General features: G+C 39.7%; 1 protein-coding gene across 7 annotated transcripts in view; it reads left to right on the top strand.

Moving 5' to 3' along the window:
• The window catches only part of ppfibp2b (PPFIA binding protein 2b), an 84,674-nt gene that overhangs the window by 46,882 nt on the left and 17,513 nt on the right, over positions 1–20,279 (top strand). For 6 of the 7 annotated variants that reach the window (XM_042411221.1, XM_042411215.1, XM_042411216.1 and 3 more), the window contains 4 exons: positions 4,124–4,273; positions 12,398–12,625; positions 13,762–13,854; positions 19,681–19,792. In XM_042411221.1, coding sequence (XP_042267155.1) covers positions 4,124–4,273; positions 12,398–12,625; positions 13,762–13,854; positions 19,681–19,792 — 583 coding nt within the window. The remainder of the gene's footprint in view (positions 1–4,123; positions 4,274–12,397; positions 12,626–13,761; positions 13,855–19,680; positions 19,793–20,279) is intronic. The other variant, XM_042411219.1, reaches the window with a different exon arrangement.

Below are 20,279 nucleotides of genomic sequence, written 5' to 3' on the forward strand. Positions count from 1 at the left end.
GGTATAAACAGCTGCCTTGTCAGGACCATTAGTTCTCATGGGGACCAAAGGCTGGTCCTAATGAGGCAAAACGTCATTTCTGAGGTCCTGGTTAAAGTTAGGGGTAAGGTGTGAATTGAGGTTAGGCTCAGGTTTGAGTTAGGGTTTGGGTTAGGCTGTCCACAATTAATGGAAGTCAATGCAGTGTCCTAACAAGGATAGCTGCTCAAACTTGTGTGTGTGTGAGTGTGTGAGTGAGGGAGAAGGAGAGAAAAAGAAAGACAGAAAGAGATAAAGACACAGAGAGAGTCCATCCAGCCATGTAACATTATTTGTCAGTGCCACAGGGCTGCTACTTGCTGTGGGAACCTCAGCTAATCTAATAAGAAATAGTCCTTAGTCAGCACACACACACACACACACACACACACACACACACACACACACACACACACACACACACACACACACACACACACACACACACACACACACAGTACAATGTTCTCATGCTAGAGGGGATCCTCCCACACATGTAGTCATACTGTGACTGCATGCCCTACTGCGTCTTTATTCAGACACCGAAGTTACAGTATTAGACATTTTAGTTATATGGTTTACAGTAATGTGGTGACATAACGTCCTTAATAATACACAACATATGCACACACACACACACACACACACGAGCACATATGGAGCTTTAGTCAACATTCATTATCTTTTTCTGATGTATAGACATCATCATCTATGACTACATCATCGAGTTTATGAGTGTACTTTACATTAATGGAGGCCATTTCCAGTTTGGCCAAAATCAAACCACAGCAACCTTTTACTGTTTTTTTTATAATTGGTTACACACATTTGTCTACACTGAGTTCACCTTTTTAGAAACTCTTCACACACAACTCTTTACCTACATGAAGCTCAGCACTACAGTTAATCTCCAAAATGCATCAAATGCAACCAAAACAATACAAATCTCAGGATTGACTCTTAAACCATAAAACTGACGTATGTCTCCCATTGAGAAAACTGTGTCAACTCATAACACAGTGACCTAAAAACCCATAAACCAAGAGTCCAATACAATAAAAAGAATGACACATCTTTACTACATGGATAGTGCAACCTTCCAGTTTACAGAAATTAATCAGAAGTGCTGTAAATACAGTATGCTACAGTAGGCTAAACTACTGTAAAGGAATCCCACTTATGCATTACAATCAAATGTGTATACAGTATATTCACTATACATACATGTATAGGATAGCTACAGATATAAATATACATCAAGTGGTCTAAAAACCAATGAATACTGCTTTCCTTTCAAGGATTACCAATCTCAAGCAAATATTAGTTTCATGTTTATTTTTACAGCAAAATTTCAAACTAGAGGCAGGACAGGACACCGGAGGGAACTAAAGGTACATTTCAGAAAATGGTCAGAAAGAATGTAAAGTGTATGATTTGCAATTATTGGTGTAAAACATGCAAATCTAGCTGCTGAGAACACTTTGATTTAGGTGTCAGTGACGGAGATCAGTGCACCTTCTGTTTCTGATTTCTAAATCTGAGTGTCATTCAAATTGTAGATATTTCCTTTTGAAATGACATTCTTCAGATACTAAATTCTGTAAGTCAGGATCTGAGTTCTCCAATGTAACTCATATTTAAAACAGGTGTTGTTTTGGATAGAAGTGCAGCCTCTTGAAAGAGATCTAGAAACGCTGTAGAGAGGATGATAATTTGTCACGTGCTGCTCTACATAATTAAGGAAAGCAAATGTCAGGCAGCTGAGCTGTGAGCCACGACCAGAGAGTTCTGATAAATTACCTCTAAAGACTGCGGCTTATCCTGCTGTAAGTGACACTGGTGTTAGATTGCAAACTGACAGTCAGCTGCCATAACTAAGCAGATTTCTATGTGTGGGTGTGAGTGTGACTGTGTGTGTGTGTGTGTGTGTGTGTGTGTTGCTGCTGAGCTTGGAGTGATTATGGGGTTTTAGCTGTCTGTCTGTGGCTGTGGTGTTGACATAATTTGTTTACCATGTGATCTTTCCATTTGGAGGGTACGGCATCCCTCTGTGGTCAAATACAGTTGTCTCTAATGTGTTTAATGTTGGCATCCACACTCGAGAGAAAGGTGAAAATTACAAAGGGTTAAAGACTTAAAATGTATTAATAATATGTTTGAACAAATATAAGCATGTACAAATCTTAATTTAATGACATTTTTATTTAATCTTTAATATTGTGTTTGATCTTTGTGTTGTAATGAGTATATCATGTCCATAACCTTTGAATTCCATGGTGTCTTTTTCCTAGAGCAGTATTAATTAATTGAATTTTTTAGCTATTTGGTGGCAGCATGACTGGCTGTAAACACAACACTGACATATTACAGTATCACTTTATAAAGTTGATATGGTTAAGTGTTTGCAAACAGTTGCTTAATCATACATCCAGCAGGTGCAGAGCAACATTAGCATTCATTTTTCAACAGCTGTTTCTGTCCACCTGATGAATGATGAATGTAGGTCCAGTATTCATTTCCTTTCTGCTCTGGTATCCACAAACTCCTAAGAGAAATATCTGGCTCTTTAGACGCTAAATGCTCCACTATGTTCACCAACTAGCTGCTAACTTGGTCTGTTTGCTGTTTGGTGCTGGACAGGTAGTGTACATGGGATATGACCCATTATAATTAAAAAAAAAAAAGATTACAGCTTTCAGAAATCTATTAGTATAGTATTTATAATTATCTGGTCAGACTTCAGTGAAAGAACACGGATCCCAATTTTGTGTGCAATTTAGTCATCATGTTGAGATCTGCTTCTTGTGAAAACTGTTGCACTCAGGAAGATTTGTCATGTCTGAGAAAACAACTCAAGTGACTCAAACTTGGAAACTACAGATTTTAGACAGATCTCTTTCTCATCGTGTCCCCAACTTTATGGTAGTGCATTACTAAACTATTTATTATTTTTGGGGGAACAAATACACATGAAAAGCCTGACTGTAACATACACAAGCACTAATGATCCTCTTAATGTTTTCATTTGTTCCAGACACTCTGTCTCAAATGCGTTGCGACATCTCACAATGTATTGCACAACAGCACTATATTATTCAAAAAGATTCTGCAAGTTGCATACCATCTTAATAAGATAGTCTGCTGTTGGCTCACAAATTTTCAGTTTTCTTTAAAAAAAAATGAGATCAAATCATTTTTGTCCATTAAAGATCAACCTGTTTAGGAACTTTCCTTGATTTCATTGACATGAACTTGATTTGGTCACTTGTCTCATGATATTTCAGTGTAAAACTATTGGAAACAAGTTATGTTTTTAAAATTTACTGACAGATTTCTCTTTTCATAACATACCATGTGACTTTATGTATTTCTTTTAGTTGGATTAATGGACTGTGATTATTTTATGGTATAAAATGACAACTGTGAGGGTAGAGTCAGGCCCAAAGCTTCGGACCTGGTTTATCAAACTAGTGGGCGAACTGTTCAGAGGCTCATTTTCTTTTCCATTTGCCTCTGACCTGTTTTATCTCAGCGAGTGCGGAGCGAGACAATGGTTGTCAGAGTCTTAAAAAAAAACAATCCAAGGCAAGTTTAAGTTTTAGTTTAGAAAAGAGGAAGTGGGATTAGAAATGGTTTAGATGAGGAAACGAAAGCAAAAGACACACTGAGAGCTGGCAAAGAAATGTATGTTTTGTGTGAGTCAGAGAACACACACACACACTCACAGACACACACTCCTCATGTCCAGTGGCTTGCATGTCCTCTCTCTCTTTTTTAGACAGAGTTTCTTTAACTCTCTCCCATACCAAAGAAGCACAGGGATATATTAATAGAATCTGCCTCTGTGTGTGTCTGTGTGTGTCTGTGTGTGTCTGTGTGTGTGTGTGTATATTTAGCTTTGTGGGGTCTGGGCCCCCAGCCTAGCCTGGTCTGTCAGTGTGGGAAGAACATTGTACTGAGTGGAGTAGCATGCTGAACTCTCACTATCCTGCTCTCTGGTAGCTGTATGTTTTTTAATTCATTTCTGTGTGTATTCGACATTTGTTTATTTTTGTGCCTTTTTCCTGTGTGTGACCTATAGTGTATATGTGTGTGTTTTTTTCAGGAGCTGATGAGCAGGACCTCTTTGGAGACCCAGAAGTTGGATCTAATGGACGAGGTGTCGTACCTCAAACTGAAGCTGGTCAGCATGGAGGAGACGCACACCATCACACACCCGCAAGATCCCACGGACACAAAGCAGAACAAAGCCGAGGTATGGAGAGTCAACAGACGTGTGTGTTTGTGTGTTTCACTGAGCTAACGCTGCTAGACTCATTCAACAAGAGCAGAAGTGCTGTGTCTTTTATCTAAGGATTAGCAACTTGAATCATGCTTGTATTTAATGTGCTACATGCAAAGATCCCTGCTGCATTTGCCTGAATGAAAAGTTTCCACTTACTGTGTATGCATATATGCCATTGATTTTTCTACAGGTGTCCGGATTATCATATAACACACATTAGTTTAATGCTGCATAGGGCAATTTAATCGTTTCTAATATGAGACGATAGAAATTTGTTCAGAGATTTTTATACAGTTTATAGTGCTTACTCTTCCTTTAACATATGTGGTCATATTAGGCCACTGTGTGAAGTGCTGCAAATCAATGAACATGACGGTTTTATTGCAATATTGGATTTACAAGATTTTAACATTAATATATCATATCTTGATTTATCAGGTATTAAATTTTGCCAGAACAGACATTCCTATCTGGTTATTTTATTATTTATTATTATTGTTATTTTAACGGTTTCTCAGTTAACTTCACATAGAATGTTCTGTATCACATTATATATCATTAATAATAATGATCGAATGTTACACACTGTACATGACCCACACCTAATGCTGTGTTGTGTTCTTGATGTTAGTTTGTTAGATGATCTTATAACAAACTAACATTTGTCAGTCATAGAAAAAATCTAAACTAAACTCTTGAGTAATAACACAGGTAAGCTAAGTTTAGGTAGGTGTATAAATGCCACTTGTAAATGACACAAATATTAAAACACTGCTTAGGTCTTTGTTCCTTTATCCCTCAGTGGATCAAACAATGCTGCTAACACTGTCACATATATGTCAAAGTTATTCAGTCTGCATTTTGCTTGCATTTTTGCAAAATGCAGTATAATAAAATATAATGCCGATGTTTCTTTCATTATTGTTGAAACAAGACATAATAAGCCAAGCTTTATTCATACCAGTGTTTCCCCTATATTCATTCTGCAGCGGAACACCATCTCTACTCCCACCCCCCCGACCCCTCACCCCCCAAATAAAAAACAACAGTCAGCCTAGGGGAAACACTGCATACCAAACATAAAATGACATACATGTTGAAAAAGGGACTATTGGCATATTTCTCTTGTCTTCACTGTCTGCAAGCTAAAGGAAAACAATCACATTCCATCATCATCAGGGTTTATTTATGGACACATGAGGCCGACTCTCAGACTTGCTGTATAAGGATGTATGTCAGCTGTTTATCTGTTTTCACTGTTTTTACTGTTTCTCAGCTGAAGGGAATAGTTACAACTTACAACAACCACTGACTGCTGTGGGCACAGTAATCCACCACAACTCCAACCAAAATAGATGGTTTCTCAGACACAGAACTGTCCCCTTTAAGCTTTTGGGAAGAGGACACTGATTGAGATGATTGTGCGGTGCACAAAATATCTAGATTTTCCTGGCTTAAGTCATCTATCTGCTAGATCTACTTTCTAACTTTTTTAACTTCTTGTCTTGTCTTGCCATGGTGTTTTTGCACTGTGTTGAAAATGAAACACTGTTCCTGCTACTTTTGTATGGTTAAAGTTTGAGTTTCTCGAGGTGGTGCTCTTTTGTTTGTATCTTCCACCAGGTAATTGCTCATGCTAACAAGCACTGCTGACACTCATACTACTGAATTCCCCTTAATTACTGTTTGTGTGATGTCACCTGTTAGCTGCTGGCACATCTCACTAATGAGGATGTTGATTGGTGGAATGTGTGTTTGATATGAACTGGGCCTGTTCACAGATCTGTCATCAGCTTCAGAGTTGTCAGCGGGTCAACATGGAGGTGACAGCTAATTCACCCGGGGCATGGACTGTGTCGAAACACTTACACTGTACAATAGCAACAAGAATAGATTGCATTTAACTATCAACACATTCTGAATGATATTGGAATGATGGAAAACTGAAAATGTTTAAACTTTCTTATATCAGGTTTGTAGTGTAATGAGCTTTTTGAAAATACATGGGTCTTATTATTACAGGGAAACATGACTGGAACTCTACAGCCCCACTGGCAGCTGAAGGCTGACTATCCATAGCAGCTGCCTATTAGTTAATGTACTAAATTGATCTGGACAAAAGTGTTGGATGGACCAACCCAACTAACTGACCAAGCAACTGACAATCCTTACCGCTACAGAGATGAACAAAAAGTAATATCCAGGACAATTAAGACAAGATTAAGAGTTTACAGCCATGCTAGCGGTTCTGTGAGGTTATACTTGAGCTAAATGCTCACATGAGTATGCTAAGATGCTCACAATGATAATGCCAGTATGTTTATGCTTAGTAGGTAATAATGATTACCATATTCAGTGTTGGTTTAGCATGTTAGCATATTAATATTTGCTAATTATCACTAAACACAAAGTACAGCTGAGGCTGATGGGAATGTCATGAATTTTGCAGGTGACCTGATGATAGAAATAGATGAAAAGTGAGGATATCCATGTTATTACAAGTCATACTCTGGGGACCATGAACGTCTGTACAAAATTTCATAACAATCCATCTAATAGTCTGGACCAGAGTGATGGACCAACCAACCGTTCGACGGACCAACATTGCCATCCATAAAAATAATAGCTACTCCCAACTCCTTATTCAATTTACAGTTTAAACAAGTTCAAACTTTTGATTCTGTGTTACACCAGGAAAATGGTTTCAGCTTGCAGTACAAGCTCTAGTGTTAGTTAAACCTCTGCCAACACTGAACAGTTCTCCAACTTCCAATGCTACAGTCCTAAATGATTCATTTGTTGTCTTTCAGGTTTGGTTTTCTCACTAAATCAACCAACAAGACGTTAAGCTTTCCCACGAGTTCATTAGCACATCGTATTTGTCATGGCTGAAGTTCAAATCATCCAGTAACGTCCAATCAGTTGATGAATGGTTGTCCCCAAACACCATATTTCAGCCAAATCTGTCACCCAGATACTAAACAGACAAACATTGAAAACATGCCCCCCATCCAGCTTCACTGGCAGAGGTAATAATTAAATGTGTCTGGATGAGAAACAAGCTTCAGTGTTGAGGCTCTGAAACAAGCCACGACACATCAACTGGTCTCTGCAGACAGTTTCAACAACACCCTGCAGACGGCTTGCCACACAGACAGCTGACATCAAACTGTAAGCAAGCATTGCAAAGCAGGTGAAACATCAGAAACAACTGAAATGAATAAGTCCTAAAAGACCTGACACCTGTCTGTCCACTATTAAAGATTGGGTAGGACCTAGGTTTATGCCATATTTTTTCACCAGCTAAAGCAAACATCACTTTTTGTAGTGGGATGTTTGAATGTCGAAACACAGACACATTACCACTGTACCTGAATACATGTGCACACACACATATACCAACAAACATTGCATTACCCAATTCTAGTTGAGCAGTCTTTGCTTGTCTTCACTAGTTTCTTTGTGTGGACTTTGTTCATTGTGACACCCAGCTGCTCCCCACTGGCACCGCAAGATACTGAAGCTGCTCTTGTGGTTTGGCCGTGTGCGTGTGTGTTTCTGTATCTGTGTGTTTGTGTGTGTGTGGGTCGAAGAGGACTGAAGGTGGAGAGAAAAAGAAGAAAAGCAACAGAGGGACAAGATGAGAGACAGTGACAGACAGATGTTAAGATGAAAAATGACAGGGTGTGCTGTGGAAATATTGTTTTCTGTCCTGCAAGGCACACACACAAAGTGAACATGCAGGGCATTCATGCCACAAATCCTGCAGGATGTAACTGTCAGTGATGTCTGCCTTTATGAGAAAACCATCATGTGAACTGACTTTTCTCGTAACATTTCTGCCTCCTGTACACAACTCATATGGAATATCCTGCCCCCTGCAGGAAGCCATGATTTTAAACAGTACAGTATATGTGCTGTGGTGTTTTGACACTGTGAAATCACTAATGAAGCACTAGGAAGAACAGTGACTGATTAAAGGATACTTACAGTTTATTAAAACTTTGGTCCACCACTTTGGTCCAGACTGAAATATCGCAACAACTATCGGATGGATTTGAATGAAATTAGGATCAGACATCCATGTTCCCCTCTGGATGAATTGTAATAACCATGGTGATCCATTAACTTCTCATCTAGTGTCATTATCAGGTTAAAAATTTATTTTGTCCAACTTGGACTCAGCTCTATTTTGTGTTTAATGCTAATTAGCAAATATTAGCATGGTCATTAGCTAAACTAAGATGGTAACTGTGGTAAATATTACCTGCTAAACATCAGAATGTTAAAATTGTCATTGTGAGCATGTTAGCATGCTGATGATAGCAATTAGCCCTAAGCACCGCTGTGCCTAAGTACAGCCTCACAGAGCTGCTAGCATGGCTGTAGACTTAGTATTTTGTTTTGTTCATCATTTCTATTGGTTAGAGTAACACTGTACTCACCAAAGTCATTTCTAGGAAAACGGCTACATCTCTACAACAAAGTGTTCAGATGATCAGACAGGTTTCAAACTGATTTGGCAGTTTATGTGAACCACAAATAGATAAAACTCAACATCAGCACACTTGAAATATTAGTAATAATCCCTTATTGCACAGAAAAACAGTATATGCAAGATAGTTAGTATGGTAGGTCAAAGTTGAACCAGGAGCTTTGGTCTGTAAAATGTGATGGATGATTAAGGCAGTGGTTTTACTGTTTGACTTTATTTTCTCTTCCAAATAAGTTTGACTAACCTAGATGTTTGTTTAAAACCTCAGTCAGTGTAGCCAAGTTCCCACATCTCAGGAGTTAACTCAGTGAGTACAGTGTTATTACCGACAAGAATGATCAAAATTACAAAAATAAGGCCCATGTTATAATAAACTGTAATTATTCTTAAAAACGAGACAGTGTGCAATGCCAGCAGACATTCGTCTTTCACTGTCTCTTATCCTGACTAAAGTATTCATTGATACAGGGGCGTATCACATACAGTATATTACCAAATAGTACCCTCAGGTCTAGTTTGAAGTTTGTGTTGCAAGGAAAACTACAATAATTTGAAAGCATGCGTCTTGATGATCATTTATTCATCTCATAATCATACGTATTCATGTGTCTTGTGTTTTTCTTAGAGAGACGTCTGCATGTTTTCCTTTCATAGTCCAACTGTGACAGGTATTAAGTATATAAACAGTCGCATGCCAGGCTCGGGGGCACTTCAGCAGCAGTTTGTTAGGAAAGAAAGAACAGTGTGAGTTTCCAGCCAGTTATGGGATCACAAGGCTGGTTCTCTGAGCTTAAGGCTCCAGCACTGAGATCTTACCATCAGATCTGCCTCTGTGGTGTCTAACAGAGCTGTTTTAACATTGACAAGTTGATGCTTGGTTAGTGCAGTAAAGAGATACTGCATCTGATCATATACACACGCGTACACACCCAAATCCAACATATCCGATGTACAGTGCTGGAATTTTGCTTTGGTCACATTGTGATGGCAGCTGACACTAGTCTACATTTTTGTCAGGAAATGAGTGTGTGTGTGTGTGTGTGGTTTGTAACAGCTGCGAGGCTCCGGTTGGTTGGCAGGAGGAATGGTAGGCATCCATTCTGAGCATTCCTGGGGGCCAAACACTTTCACTTCTCGAAACCACACCAGCACCACACACAAACTCACTGCTGTCAGATGAAAACCTTGAGTTACTAAAACATCAACTCTTCAGGAAAGAGGCTTTTAGTTTGATGATCATGCATTTTTCAGTTTATATAACTGGCTGTGAAAAGGTTGAAATTACAAGATAACAGTGTTGTCAGTCAAGTCATCAACTCAGATGTCAGCTCCCTCCTGTCTGTCTTTCTGTATGTGTTGTTCTATCCACCTGAATGTCTATTATTGTTGATCCTCTCCATCAGCTTTGTCTTATCTTCTCTTCCTGTCTTGCTCTCTTTGTCTGTGTGTTGGTCTAAATTCCGGGTCATGGCCCTGTTTCTGCTGTGACCAGACTTGGCTTGAGTTCAAACATCTTATAATAACTCTGATGCTAAGGGTGGAGCTATTACATTGAGGTTTGAGAGCCTGTAATGGTCCACTGAAAGAAGGATCACATCATTTCTGTTAGATATTGTGCTGTACGTTTTAACAGAGTTTATCGATTAAGAGTCTGTGACTGAAAACTTTGTCCTGTGAAAAATTCTGTATAGTCTTTTTAAAGTATTTTTTCTTTATTCTTAATAACTGTGTTTTAAGGGTACTTCAGATGAAAAGAAAAAAAGAGACCAACCTACAAAAACTCAAACTTAATCTACAGAAAATCTAATAAAAAAAGAAATCACAGTAGAGCGCTGATATACTCGCTTTTAACTACACATTCATGTGCCACATGATGGTTACCTTATATATGCTGCATTTTTTTGAGTGTTGGTTGTGCATGTCCTCAGAAATAAAAAGTCACATGTCCACAAGATGTGACGAGAAAGAGAAAGCTTTGAAGAGAAACTACTAGAGCTTGTTGCTGCTGCCTCTTTTTCTGCTGTTATCTTTACATTAAAGCTGCTACACTATAAATGTTGTTAATGTAATAAATGTTTTTATGAATTAAATAACTATCTGTATGTAAAAGATGTTGCTCATAGTGATGAACCAACAAAGAATTATCACCTGACTCTGCAGTTCCCCTCAGCTCTACGGAGCTTTATATCTGTCAGCTCATTGTTTTGGCTTTAATGTTTGCTATCAAGTTCTGCTCAGAACCGTTTTCAGCTGCAGCAGGAAGTTGTATTCAGTTAAAGGCTGATTAAACCACTGTTCAGCAGCAAAGACAAACAAAGATAGCAACTAGCTGGTGACCCTAGTGGAGCATTTAGCCGCCAAAGGGACTCAGGAGTTGGTGGAAACCAAAACAGAGCTTAAAGGAGAGTGAATAAAGGATTTACATTCATCAGCAAGCATCAAAGCAAGCACATGTGCATCATGTGTAATGTTAAATTGACAGGTGATCTCTGGGATGTGGGCTGTAGAAACATGACAACAATGAGTGCATCAGACTAATAATTTTGCAGATGTGTTGAGTTATATCAGAACAAGATGTGTCATGGATCAGAACTGGATTGTGGCAGTTTGCCTTTCAGTGTCTGACCTTTTGACTTTGACATTAAGAAAAAAGAGATTATTATTTTTTCTTTTTATATGTTGTGAAGCCCAATTCATTCAATTTAGTCACAGGGCCCCCTTAAGAGTGCAGTCAGTCCAAATAACCCAACCCAACCCTAACCCACCACCCCCCATGTTAGATGAGGTTTTTGCCTCATCTCTTCTTTCCAAACTCTACTGGACTGTCCGCTTTCTCCAGTGACCCCAGAATAACTTGGAAGTTAATACATTGCTCTTTTCCTGTCAGTCCTCACATGGCATCAAAAGAAAAATGGGGCAGAAAGATTTGTACTCTGTGTGTGTGTGTGTGTGTGTTCAGTTGAATATTCAAGCACATATCTGTTTCTTACACTAATTCAACAATGTGAGACAGTGAGGCATGATGCCTCGCCTACATCTGCCCTGAGGCTGCATCTGTCTTACACACTCCCACTGCCCCAACAGTGACTCATTTTATAAAAGTAGGATAAAACATTGGATAGTTTTCTTATCTCTCATGAAAAGAGTATTTTTATATGTATGTAAGTGACCATTGGGATCCTTAGTGGTGTGATACAGTTTGGTTGTGGGTCATTTGTATCTGTGAATGTAATGTTTTCTTTCCTTAATCAGGAACATTTTTAGGATTCCTCCAACCTCAAGTTCTTCATTACACAGTTACAATGCTTCCTCTGCACTATGTTTTATAATTAATTTGGTTCTCAGTTTGTTACATTTTTTTTGGGCGATTCTGTGATGTTTTCCTCAGTAACAGTCGACTGTGATGGATAAATGGAAACAGGCATTCCCAAGTATTGACTAGATTAAATTAAGATCATGTCTGACTCTCCTCTCCTCTCCTCTCCTCTCCTCGGAAATGACTTTCATTCAATCCTCTTTTCTTCTCCTCATCTCACCAATTTTACCTCTTCCACCGTCCGTCATTTGTCTGCTGTACTCCATCGCCCCGTCCCTCCCAGTGTGTGGTAAATCTCATCAGTGAGCTCCAGGAGCAGATGTGCAAGTTTCAGGAGGAGATCAGCACACGTATCCAGGAGAAACGGGCCCTGGAGGAGAGGGAGGCCCAGCAGGGGGAGGCCAGAGGCAGCCCAGCTCAGGGCCACAGCCTTCAGGTCGGGTTAGGCGACTCAAACCCGAGCCTGTGTGGCTCTGACGCCCGGATGCACAATGGAGGACAGACTGTACACGTAGGGAGACTTGATGGATGAACTCATCTTCCCCTCCTTCCCCATCATTTCTTCTCTTCTCCTCCTCTACCCTTTTAACCAGTCCACACGCCACCCGGTATTTGCAAATTTCCACAGAATCAAACTAACAGCCTCTCTTGTAGTGTGTCTGTGTGTGTACTGCAGGATGTTGGGGTCACGCTCTACTCTGGTTCTTGCAGATATGGAGACCTTTGATTGGCTTTCTAAATGCTTCTATACATTTCAGGTGTTATTGAGGTTTTTGAAGCTTAACTTGTGACAGTAAGTAAAATAAGCAGCTACACCAGCACCATCTATTGTAATAGTTTACAGGAAGATGTTGAGGACAGCAACTCAGAAACATGCACCTGTCTCAGTCATCAGTAACTCCTCAAGTATATGAAGCATTTGGAAAAGCGCATTTAAGCCCCGATCTGGACTTTGTCTTTATAAATCCTTTCAAATTGGGTTTTGTACCAGGCGTTGTGGTTTTATTTCATTTGATGTGGTTTGCTTGCATGACAGCGGGTCTTCCCTCTACTAACAAAGTTTTACATGTCTGTTTCCTCCTACACTGACCAGGTGGATGGGTCATGTAACAGTTCCTATAAAAAATATTACTGCCAAAAGGCAGTGTTTTAAGATGAAAATGAAAATGGCATGGTTAACTTTTAGAGGATACAATACAAGGTTTTCCTTGGAGGGTGGCTTTGTAAATGTCCATTCAGGCAGATGTGCAGCCTGGGTGGCTTTCAGTCCTGTTGTGGGTCCTCAGGTTCATCCTTTTCCTGGTTGTGGATAACTGCACGCTGTGGTGTCTGTTTCAGGAGGATCATGTTTCCTACATTAACCACTGTACTGTCTGGCCCCGGAGACCTTTATAACTGCACTTGATGTGAACCTGATGTTTGAATACCCTCCCATTTACATGTTGGCATGTGCACAGTTCAGTAATGCAGACAAACATCCTGCTGATTCTGAAGTTTGGAAGAATTTTAAGAAATCTGAACTTTCAGAATAATTGTGCACAAGTAGGTGAATTCACCTGCATGACTGTTTAGACTGTTGAAGCTGGCTTTTACAAAGACATTTATGAACTAAAAGACACCGTGTTTTGGTTTTTCTGCTTTCTGCAGGATTTGCTACAAGAAATGAAGCAGCTCAAGAACAAGGTGGAGGAGCTGGAGGGAGAGAAGAGCCAGTATGAGAGGAAACTAAGAGCCACCAAGGTACAGCTTACACAAACATATAGCATAAGTCATATACCTCTGTAGTCAGCCAATCTGGACCAGTTACATACAGTATATATACAGTACATATTGTTCCTATGTTGTGTGTTTTACAAGTAACAGCTGTAGATAAAGAAATCAATTTTTAGTTTGTACCAGTGTTACAGATTCCAGCAGTCTGGGTGGAAAAATGGGTTGGTAATATGCAAGGTACAGAGCTGCAGAAGAAACATGTAAATAAATACAGCTGCAAATTGTATTCTTGAACATGAACCTACATCTGGGCTTTTCCTCTAAAACTGGACATTTTGGCAAGAATGTCTGAGTGAGAGAAAATCTATCTATCTAGTACTGTGTATCAAGATGCAAAATAATATAATTTTGTAATGTGGACTGGATGACGCTTCTCTTGCCTTGCTAATGGATTTAACCTCTTAAACTTCCCATTTTCCCTTCAAAGAGCAACTTAACATCAGCTGAAAAAGTTTTTGCTAACCTTCAGTGGTTTAACATCTCACCTTGCTGCTATGATGTACAAGTGTACTCCAGTACCATGTGACATCACCAGCGGGTGGGGTTACAGGTGCAACAAAGCACACATCAGTGATCCTGGCTGTGGTCAGAGGTGCAACAGACTTCAAAATGTCAGCCAGAGAAGGTAGTGAAACACTGCTTTTTAGTTACTTTTTAAATCAGAAGTCAGGAAAAAAAACTTTTTCACATACATTCTCTGTTGGAATATGTGTGTTTATATACAGTATGTAACAAAACTGAATACACCCCTGTGCAATATCACTAAACTGTTAAATGAATTGTATCAAAATTGTATCATCTTACAATAATTGTAGTATTTTTAGGGTGAAGTCCATTGTATTTGATCTTATTTGTAATTAAAAACAAACATTTTAGATAGACTACATTGAAAATACAGGCCTCAAAGTACAACCTCAATGCAACAAAAGTGAGTACACCTGTGACCATTGATACAAAAATGATTACACTTGTGACTTCCAATTAAGACTAATTGCCTGAACAAGGTTATAAAAGAACCTGCGAACACCACAACCTTCTCAGTTTTGGTCTGGGTTTTGTCTCATGCAACGTGGCTCCACGTGGTGAGGAATTATCTGAATAAGTAAGAAACCAGATTGTGAGACTTCATAAAGATGGGAGAGGGTACAAGATCATCAGTAGGCTACTGGACAGAAGCCAAAACATAGTTGCAGCAGTGGTTAGGAGATACAGGAAGACCCATACTACCAATAACAGAAGGTGCAGTGGCCGTCCACAATAAATGATGGCACGCACAATTTGCTATTTATGCAACCTTGCATTGAAAAAAGGAAAGTGCTTTTGACTTGGCACAAAGATTATCTGTGGAAATTGGTGTTTCAGTGACTGCTCAGACAGTGTGAAGGACTTTGCATGAAGTCAACTTCTACAGACAAAAAGAAAACCATTGCTCACAAAACTGCAAGATTAAACGTTGCCAAACAACATGACAAGAAGCCTGATGGCAGCACATTCTTAGTTCAGATGAAACCAAAATATATTAGTTTGGATCAGATGGGGTCCAGCATGTTTGGTGTGGACCTGGCCAGGACTAACACAGTGACTGCATAGTGGTAATTGTGAAACATGGAGCTGGGAGTGTGTTGATATGGGGCTGCATGAGTGCAAAAGGTGTAGGGAGATGACATTTATAGATGGCACTATGAATGTAAGTTTGTAAACCCAAATACTGAATGAAAAAATGACTCCCAGTCTCAAGAAGTTTGGCAGGAGAGGAATTTTCCAACATGACAATGATCCCAAACACACTGCAAAAATCACACAAGAGTTTTTAAAGGAGAAAAAAGTAAAAACTATGACCTGGCCAAGTATTTCCCCTGACCTGAATCCAATAGAACATCTTTAGAGTATTTTAAAGAGGAAGGCAGAGCAACAAAACCCCTCCAGCAAAGAACAGCTGAAAATAATCATCTGTGAAGAATGAGAACATCTCTCCACAGATTTGTTCTGGACTGGTATCATCCATGTCCAGGACGATCCAATCTGTCATCAAAATTAAAGACAGGCGTACCAAATATTAAAAAAATAAAAGAATGAAGGGTGCGCTGACTTTTGTTGTAGTTTGTTCTTAAATATAGACATTTCATTATAATTTAATTAGACAAACATTCCGTTTTTCAAGGGAATTTGTTTAATTCTTCTTGGGTTTTGTCTTAAAACAAATACAATTGTATTAAATGGAAAGGTTTTGTAATTACTTAACATTTTAGTGATATTGACTCAGTTTTGTTATATACTGTACATGGAATGAAATATATCCAAACTCACAACACAGTGTTTCTTGTAGCTTTACCATCACATCAAGTGAAAATACTCTTGATTTCTTGTTCATAATTTTATACACTTTTCTCTAAGGTCAGCCTGACATGTTTTGGTATTTTTGAAATCTTTGAAGTCTTTACTACAGCATAAAGTAAAGTAATGATTTTTGAATTTGGACAAAGCTTGGTTGCACAACATAACTTTTGACCAGCAGAGTTTAAGAGGTTAATTTCCTAAACCGAGCATCTCTCTCCTAACACATAAGGTGCATCTCAATTCCCTTAAATTGCATCCATGATTCCTTCACTTGTGTCCTTTCCTTGCGTCTAAGTCCCTCCCACCGAGGATGCAAGGAGAGACAAGGAAACCATGTGAGGAAAGAGGAAACAAGGAAAGACAGTATGGTTTTAGAGAAATGAGATGTCCTTTCCTCTGAAGCGTCATGTGAAGCGATGTCGGTTTCTGATGATGGTGGCAGCTGATCACAGCTGGATCAGCTGTGAGTTGAATTTTAACAGCTGTAGAGACTTGATGGAGTTGCGTCTGTACACACATGCGCTGTGCTAATACTAAAAGGTGCACAATTGTCACTGCCAAAGCAGCTGTTTTCTCTCTGTAGCCTGTTACTTGTTCAACAAACACTTTCACATAATAAAAACATGCATTCTGTATTTATACTGTGTCCTGCTCAGAGGCACATCAACCATTTCTACTGGCAGAATGCATTTATATTATTTATTCATTGTTTAATAACCCAGAATATGATTAGGGTGTTGTTTGAACACTGGAAATGATCTGTTAGGCTAAATGTTTCAGAGAAAATTGAAATGATGTAACCTACATCACAGTCAGCCTCACATGTGACTGAATAGAAATGACGATGAATGATGTAAAATATAAATGTGTTTAAACTGCGTTTCTTGCTGACAGACAGACAGACTTTAATTTTATCCATAATAAAAGTTAATGGGGGAAATAACAGATCATGAAAAGAAAAATCTTGTTGTTCAGACCGACAAGTAACAGATGTTTAACTAGATGATGAATCAGAAAACAAATAAAATATAAAACTCGGGAGTGATACACTTGAGTTGAATCTGTTATCTGTCTTCATTCCAGTATAAAACTGCAGTGATGTTGTGATGTATCAGATCAGTCTGATCAGCTGCAGCATCCAATCAATAACTTATATCCAATAATGGGCGTGTCGGCCAGTTAAAGACTTCTGTGAAGGCTGCTCTTGTGTATCCTTGCTCCTGGCTCCTCAGAGCAGAAATAAGTGCTTTGGGATTCCCTTTATGATGGTGGACCGGACCTATTTCCGGGTCAAGCGAGGATGGAAAGGCAAGGAAAGATCAAATAAGGGAATTGAGATGCACCTATTGTTTGTTCTTGGTTAATTTGAAGGAGGTCAAACTACTGTTGCTTCCTCTGTGCTTACAGTGCTTCCTTCCTCCTCTCTTCCTCTCCCTCTTTCACTATCTGCATCCTCTCTTCTTCTCTATTAACCCCCTCTCTGCGGCTTGCTCTCTTCACTTTTTTTCCGCTCTTCCTTTCTCTCTACATCTCTAAATCCTTCCCTGTCATTACCCTCTTCCTGTGTCTCTCTCTCCTCTCTAGCTCTCTATCTCTTACTCTCTCCATGTGTGTTACCAGTCGCTCATGACCCAGCTGTCCAGCCTCAAGCTGACTGTGGAGCACACACAGCTGGAGAAGCAGCACTGGGAGGAGCGCTGGCGCAGCGCACAGGTGCCTTCTCTTCCTCTCTTCCCCTGCTCTTCTTGCTGTTTTTTTTCCTTCTGATTAGTCCTTTCCTAATACTCCTAATACCCCTCCTTTTCTACTTCTTCTCCCTGTGTTCTTTAGCACTTACGCTTCTCCACTTCCTCCTCCTCTTCCTAATTTTGCACTTGCAGCTCTCCTTTTCCTCCTGATCCTCCTTGTGTTGCATTTTGTTGGTCCTGTGATGGCTTAAAGTTAGACTGAGAAAAAAAAACAGTAAAACAATTAAGGGATATGTGCTCATGTGTCAGTGTCTCTCTGACTGTCTCTCTCCCTTTCTGTCAGTTTGTCTGATGTGATATTGCATTGGCACATCCATCATTTGTGTGTGTGTGATCACGCTGAGTTTCTGTTCACTTTGTTAATCAAGGTTATTACCCACATTAGATATTGATATCCCCTTCTTTCAAAGTCAGCACCTAAAGCTGCATTAGCAACTTCTCACCTTGACAACACTGGCTGACAGTGAGTTATAACTGTTGAAATATGCTGCTGGACTCTATAACTTCTCTATAGCAACCATAAATTTCACACAGGCTCTGTTGTATTAAGCTCAAAATACCAAACTGGTGGGAAAAATGTGAATTAGGAAACACACAAAACATTTGCATCAACCCTGTAGTCACTTTGAATTATTCTGTGTCTCTGCCCACTTCACTTCTCTGTTAGGCTGCTATTGTGAAGCAGCTGCAGGAGGTGTTAAGTTTGCCTTTATAGCATACCACCTAATGCTAATCTGCTGCACACACCTGTTTTCTGTCACCTGTTGTCTAGGCTCCTGTTCTCCAGCAGCTTTGTCATGTTCTTTAGTCTGCAACTCAGTATCGGCAGTCCATAAAAAAACAAAAAAACATGAAGCCTCTGATCTCTTATAAAAAAGACACGAGCAAAGTCACAAGTATAAGTTTAGGCCACAAGCACACATGGGTGCAAATAACAAAATTTTGCAGTTGTGTTAGTTTTGGATTTGTCAGTTGTAAAGGTTTTAGTGAAAGTGAATGATGGATGGAACAAATATTCTCAGACACTTGTGCAGGTTCGACCAAGTAGATGTTCAAGTCACAAAAGCAGTCACGTCAGTCACGAGAGAGTCATCAGAGTAACTTCAGTAGAGATGTGAACTGAGTTGGGACAATGTGGAACAGCATGACACGTCAGGGATTGCTGCTCTGGTGACTCAGATAAACTCTTCTTTCAAGTTATCTGTCTTTTCTGTCCAACATACTGTCTATACTTTGGTGTCCTCAGGAGAGTCCAGGTGACATAGTCTTGGGTTTTGAAGAAAATTTACAATTTACAACCAATTCTCATCACATGACAGTCACATCTGGCACAGTGAGCCTAGTGATGGACTTATTCATTGCCTGATTTGTCTTCCCAGTGTGTAGGTGTGTGCTTTTGAGAGATGCACTCACATTATTATCCGCTCACAATGCTGTCTAATATCATTACTCGAGTGATTTGATAACAATTCTCACCTCGTTATGTGGCTCTCGCAGCTCTCACATGTCTGCCATGAGACTTAAATAGATCTCAGGAAGGTGTGAACCAGAAACAAAATGTAAATTCTGATGTCCCAGCAGTCAATAGACCTGATTAAAAAATACTCTTATTATTGTAATTAAATCCAGTGGATTTACAACTCCTAGCTACCCAATGACCTGGAAGACTGACACAGTTCATAGACATGCACCCTGTCTTCCTCCACAGGCAGAAATCTCAGATCTGCAGCAGCTCGTGGCTTCCAAAGACGCAGAGATCGAATGCCTGCAGACCCAGCTGCTGGCCAGAGGTGGCACAGCCAATGACAACGCAGAGAGAGGTACACACAGCTGACAGTCTGACCAATCACGTCAGATCTACATCTGTCAGTGCAGATGTGTGCGTGAGAGCCAGCGATATGCATGTCTGTCAACTCTGATTACTGTAACATCTAATCAACCTCTCTCCTCTGCTGTATACTTGACTTGTTCTTGACTCTGTGCTGCCCTCTGCTGTAGAGGAGGTGTATATCAAGCAGCTGATTAACAAATGTAAGGCATCGTGTGCTTTCATAACGGGTCTCATTTCCAGCCAAACTCCTCTGCCTGTATAGCCACCTGACAACTGGTTTTCTGCATCTTCATTATGTCTTCAGTATATAGTCTGGTGCTTCAGTGATTTTCACATAAACTCACTGGTTTGCACACTTCAGCCAGAGAGTCTCAAATCTCAATTATTTGAAAACAGTGTCCACTTTGAATGTTGAAGCTGAGCAGTCTCTTAATCAGGTGTCTGTTGGCAGAGTGTTTGGTTTGAGATTGGACCAC

Source organism: Thunnus maccoyii, chromosome 5 (assembly GCF_910596095.1).
Source record: "Thunnus maccoyii chromosome 5, fThuMac1.1, whole genome shotgun sequence".
In the NCBI taxonomy this organism is placed as follows: Eukaryota; Metazoa; Chordata; class Actinopteri; order Scombriformes; family Scombridae; genus Thunnus; species Thunnus maccoyii.